This window comes from Heterodontus francisci, chromosome 8 (genome assembly GCF_036365525.1).
Source record: "Heterodontus francisci isolate sHetFra1 chromosome 8, sHetFra1.hap1, whole genome shotgun sequence".
NCBI classification, from domain to species: domain Eukaryota; kingdom Metazoa; phylum Chordata; class Chondrichthyes; order Heterodontiformes; family Heterodontidae; genus Heterodontus; species Heterodontus francisci.
This window is the reverse complement of record NC_090378.1, coordinates 59988713-59994029: the sequence shown is the minus strand read 5'-3', so window position 1 is coordinate 59994029 and position 5317 is coordinate 59988713. Positions and strand designations below refer to the sequence as shown.

At 39.0% G+C, this 5317-nt stretch overlaps 1 protein-coding gene across 1 annotated transcript in view; it reads left to right on the top strand.

Moving 5' to 3' along the window:
* LOC137373199 (protein Hook homolog 1-like) overlaps window positions 1-4595 on the top strand; it is a 27016-nt gene extending 22421 nt beyond the window's left edge. Inside the window, exon 5 of the mRNA XM_068038056.1 lies at window positions 4587-4595. Within this exon, the coding sequence (XP_067894157.1) occupies window positions 4587-4595 (9 nt within the window). The remainder of the gene's footprint in view (window positions 1-4586) is intronic.
* The last annotated feature ends 722 nt before the right edge of the window (window positions 4596-5317 follow it).

Here is a 5317-nt window from a genome sequence, read left to right as displayed (position 1 = left end):
ATCTGTTTTAGTTCAGTTTTAATGCAACATCTAAACTATGCGTGATGCTTTTTAGGCATCAACCAGATTATTAGAACTAAAATTTTGTTGTAATACCACTTGAGGAATTTTGACATCACTGCTCACTTACTAGATTGCCTAATTTATGTCCCATATATAGAACATACTTCACATTTGAATTACTTTGTGTCTAGTACAATTTAGAATTAAGAATTGTATGAATATATTTCCATAGACATAAGTTGGCCTAATTGCAGTATTAGCAAACAGATTTGCAGTGACACTATTAAGTGGAATATTGAAAAGCAATTTGGATGAAGGTAGAATCTTTGGTAGTGTCTTAAGGATACCCCAAAACTAGTAGCTCAGGAAAAACTGAAGTAATGGAAAACTGCAGACGTAGATTTATCCAAAGAACCACTTTTTCTTTGCTCTTTGATTTTTGCCTTCAAATGTCTGCGACTGTCCATGTCCTGTTGCTAAGAGTATAGGTGGCTTCCTCGGTCCAACCTCTCATGTTATTGGGCAGTGCACAACAGCACCTAGGACTGAACTGTTGCCACCTTAGTACTTCCACACACAGAAATTTGGGTGAGTATTTAATTTGATGTTCAATTTTGAGCTTCTAGCCAATAATTAAGTATGAAAGTTTCAAAGCAATTATGTTATGCTATTTTTTCTTTTTTTTCCCAAAAGAATTGAGCTTCACCCACATTTTAGAATTACAAACTTTATAAAACTTTGGGGCAAATTCTCCTCTGCTCTACACTTGGGGAATGTTCAGTTCCTAGGAGCAAAGCAAAGGAAAACGAGACAGAAATCCATGATGCCAGATTTCTGCCCCCTTTACACTGCCCAGAAGTTTTGTTGGGATCTTCAGGTTAAGTGGAGCATTTGTGTCAGGTGCAGATGCACCTGCAGGAAAATGAAGTGAAGGCCCTACAAGAATCATTCTACCTAGTATCAAGAGCAGCCTACTTTCCATTTCCTTGCTTGTGTCTGGAGCAGGTATAATTGGGAGAATGCTTGTGGATGAGGTATAATAAAATGGTTGACATGATTTTTAACCCAGTTTAAACAAAAAAGCTGCATATTAATAAGCAGGGATCCAAACTCATTTCAAAGTTCACTCTAATTTTTGCTGCAGTTTATTTTGCATGGATCTTTCACTGTACAGATCCCTACATAAACTCTCAAAAATAAGCAATATGTTTCTTATTAGACAATGAACCATGGAACAATACAAATTTGCAACACATAAGGAGGCCATTCTGTGCAGCTCTTTGCTTGTGCAATCTAAAACTAATGCCTCTTTCTACATCTATAGTTGTGCATCTTGTCATGCTAGCCAAGAATGAGGCACATTAATTTTGTCATGAACATTGATTTTAAACTGTTACTGGAGTGAAGAAAGGACTTGTTAAACAGATCAGCCGTGGCTGGAAAAGACACAGTGGCGCAGTGGTTAGCACTGCAGCCTCACGTCCAGCGACCTGCGCCTGTTCAATTCTGGGTACTGCCTGTGTGGAGTTTGCAAGTTCTCCTGTGTCTGCGTGGTTTTCTCCGGGTGCTCCAGTTTCCTCCACAAGCCAAAAGACTTGCAGGTTGGTAGGTAAATTGGCATTATAAATTGCCCCTAGTATAGGTAGGTGGTAGGGAAATATAGGGACAGGTGGGGATGTGGTAGGAATATGGGATTAGTGTAGGATTAGTATAAATGGGTGGTTGATGGTCAGCACAGACTCGGTGGGCCGAAGGGCCTGTTTCAGTGCTGTATCTCTAAACTAAACATATTAACAGACGGTGATTGGAAGGACAGAGGACCATTCCCTGCCACATTCAGCCCACAATGGACCTTGATCACCAGGTATTATGTATAAGAGCAGCATTCCAGAGACTGCTAAGGCGATACAATCCAAGACGTGATCAGACCAGTTGTCACATGACTAACCTGCTGGCTAACCTGGGTTTTTTTGAATTGTACGAACAGTTTGAACTCAGAAAGACTGTTTTCTCTTGGACTGAGAAGATCTCTCCTGCTGCTCCATCTTTTCTCACAAGCTTTGACTCACTGAAGACACATGAACCTCGAGTGAAATCTCCGAGCGACAGACTTAAGTACTCCTATAGCGAACAAGAATCTTAAGATACTGCATACAAGAGATCTACAGAGCATCGAAGATCCGTTACAGTTATTAGTAGGAAAACCGGTATAGACTTGCACTATATTTTTACTTTGCACACTTTTGTTCTTCTCTTTTCATGTCTTATTGTATGCGTATGAATGCATAGCTGGCGTGGACTGTGTATCTGTAGACGTTAACGAATTAGAGTTCAAGTTAATAGAATTCAATTCTTTAAACCTTACTGTTAGTTAAGCTTTTGTGCTGGTTGTCTTGCCTTATAATTGGAAAGCGATGAACAAGGATTCACCAAGGGGGAGCTAGAAATCACAGTGTGTTTAAAAGATAACCCTTGGATGATCTCATGGCTACAGGACCTCACTGGTAACAATCTTCTTGTTCATATGTTATCAATTTCCTTTATAAAATGAAATTGTCTCTGCTCAACTAGATCCTGTGAGTCAAAGTATATTGTCTAGTCTTTGGCCTCACTTATCCTGAGCAATGGGTCCAAGTGTCGCATTGGCCTTCGAGACAGGGTGGTCAGTGGTTTGGTAGGAGCAGCGCCTGGAGTGGCTATAAAGGCCAATTCTAGAGTGACAGGCTCTTCCACAGGTGCTGCAGAAAAATTTGTTTGTCGGGGCTGTTACACAGTTGGCTCTCCCTTGCGTTCTGTCTTTTTTCCTGCCAACTGCTAAGTCTCTTCGACCGCACTTTGCCGCTCTTATGCTATGGTGTCGCCAACTCTGGCGATCACTTGGAAACTGACTCCCACGACTTGTGGTCCATGTCACAAGACTTCATGTCACAGTTTGTCAGACGTCTTTAAAGGTGTTGAGACCATGGGGAGTTGTACGAGGTGTTAGCTGCTGTTAAATGTTATGGTAATGAAGGCTTGATGTTCAAGCGTATTCATTGGAAGCTCATCCTCAGGGGAGTGAACTTCATGTATTTTATCTAGATTGATGTAGATGTTCTGGTTCTTGTTATAAGATTAAGGTCTGCTCCGTAGAAATACAGCTGTTTCGTTGAGTGTCCTTATTTAATATGAGAGATAAGTACGGTGCTTTTGACGAGTCACTGAATTGTCATTAGCGGAAGTGAAGGAGGGACAATGAGTTAGAGCAAGGAGAATGGAGTTGAGTTTTTAACAGCAAGTGTACTGAATAGTTATTAATATATGTGGATATTTTAGGAATTATGGATTTGGTTTGGAGGGGTCTATGATTGTGATGTTGAAAGATAGTATCTGGGGATTAATTATGATTTGGGAATATGTTTTGAGGAAGAAGCTTTTTTGAATGAGTGTTGTTTGGGATATGGGTTAGATTAAGCATGTGATGAGTAAATTAATGTAAGGTCTGACATATATTGAAGTTAGAAAGCATTGATATGAAGCAGTCTGAGTTATGAACTGCAGGTTTAATTGCAGTGTTTTAGATTTAAGGTGAATGAATGTGCTGACATCATTGACAGTAGTGAACGTTTCTCTGATTCAGTGAACTGCTTTAGGAGATGTATCTGGTGCATCTAGAGTTTACTAGCTAAGTTATATAGCATTCAATTTTATGTACAACATAACACTCACTCTCTTGCCAATAATGAACTTAATGACTAGTATTTAACCAATCCCAATGATTTGTGAAATGCATATTGATGATGCTAACTGAATTGGTGCTCGAATCATTGATAGTTTCTGTGCAGGAATTTAACAAATTATCCATAGATACTTGTGTGTACTTTTTTTTAAAGAATAGTTTAACTTCTGTAACGTTGATGGATTTGTATAGATACTTTTAAAGCCCAGAATATAAATATTAGTTCTCGGTAGTCCATAAAACTTAAAATTAAGTTACATTTACTTAAATTTTCCACTTTTATGTCAAGTGCTCTGTGTATTCAATAACCTGCTCTACAAAGTAGAGCCATACTTTTTCAACATACTTTAGTGTGTTAGCTAACAAATGACAGTGCTGGTGAAAAATGCTAAACATTTTGAAAATAAGGGACTTATTCAGTGAAATGGCAAAGATGTATTATGCACGGAACTGGTTATTTAATCAGAAATGAGCAATTTATCATATCGTATTGATTATTCAACAAGAAAACAATAGAACTGGTTCATCAGAAAAGAATCTGGCAGAACCCTGGCCTAAAGTATCTGTGAATCCAAAATCAAACTAAACTATGTTCTCTTTTTGGAACTGAGATCTTCATCTTAAAGTGTGTGTGTGTGTTGCTTTTTAAAGTATTTGCAAAAAAAAAAGTTACTTGGAAAAATGTGTTAATATTTAAAATAATCTGCAAATTATCTAAAACCTTTTAAAAATCATGTAAGAACACTATAGGATTAATAAAAGAATTATAATCAACACTGCTTGTGCAAACAGACATGATTGGACTATAAAATAACTAAGGTAACTTTTATTACTCTTGAATTAAACATTTGTCTCTCTTATTCAGGTTCCATAGAACCAAAGAAACATTATAGCACAGAAGAGGCCATTCAGCCCATCGTGTCTGCGCCAGTTGTAAAAACCTAGCCGCCCAATCTATTCCCACCTTCCATCACCTGGTCCGTAGCATTGCAGGTTACAGTACTTCAGGTGCATGTCCATCTACCTTTTTGAAAGAGTTGAGAGTTTCTGCCTCCACCACTGATCCAGGCAATGAATTCCTAACATCCCTCTGGGTAAAAAGTTTTTCCTCATGTCCCCTCTAATCCTTCTACCAATCACATTAAATCTGTGCCCCTGGTAATTGACCTCTCTGCTAGGGAAAACCGGTCCTTCCTGCCTACTCTATCCAGGCCCCTCATAATTTTGTACACCTCAATTAAGTCACCCCTCAGTCTCCTCTGTTCTAAGGAAAACAACCCTGGCCTATCCAATCTTTTCTCATAGCTGCAACATTCAAGCCCTGGCAACATTCTTGTAAATCTCTTCTGTACTCTCTCCAGAGCAATTATGTCCCTCCTGTAATGTGGTGACCAGAACTGTATGCAATAATCCAGCATTTTATACAGCTCCAGCATTACATCCCTGCTTTTGAATTCTATACCTCGGCCAATAAAGGAAAGCATTCCATATGCCTTCTTCACCATCCTACCTACCTGTTCTGCCACCTTCAGGGACCTGTGGCCAGACAATCCAAGGTCTCTCACTTCTTCTGTGCCTCTCAATATCCTCCTGTTC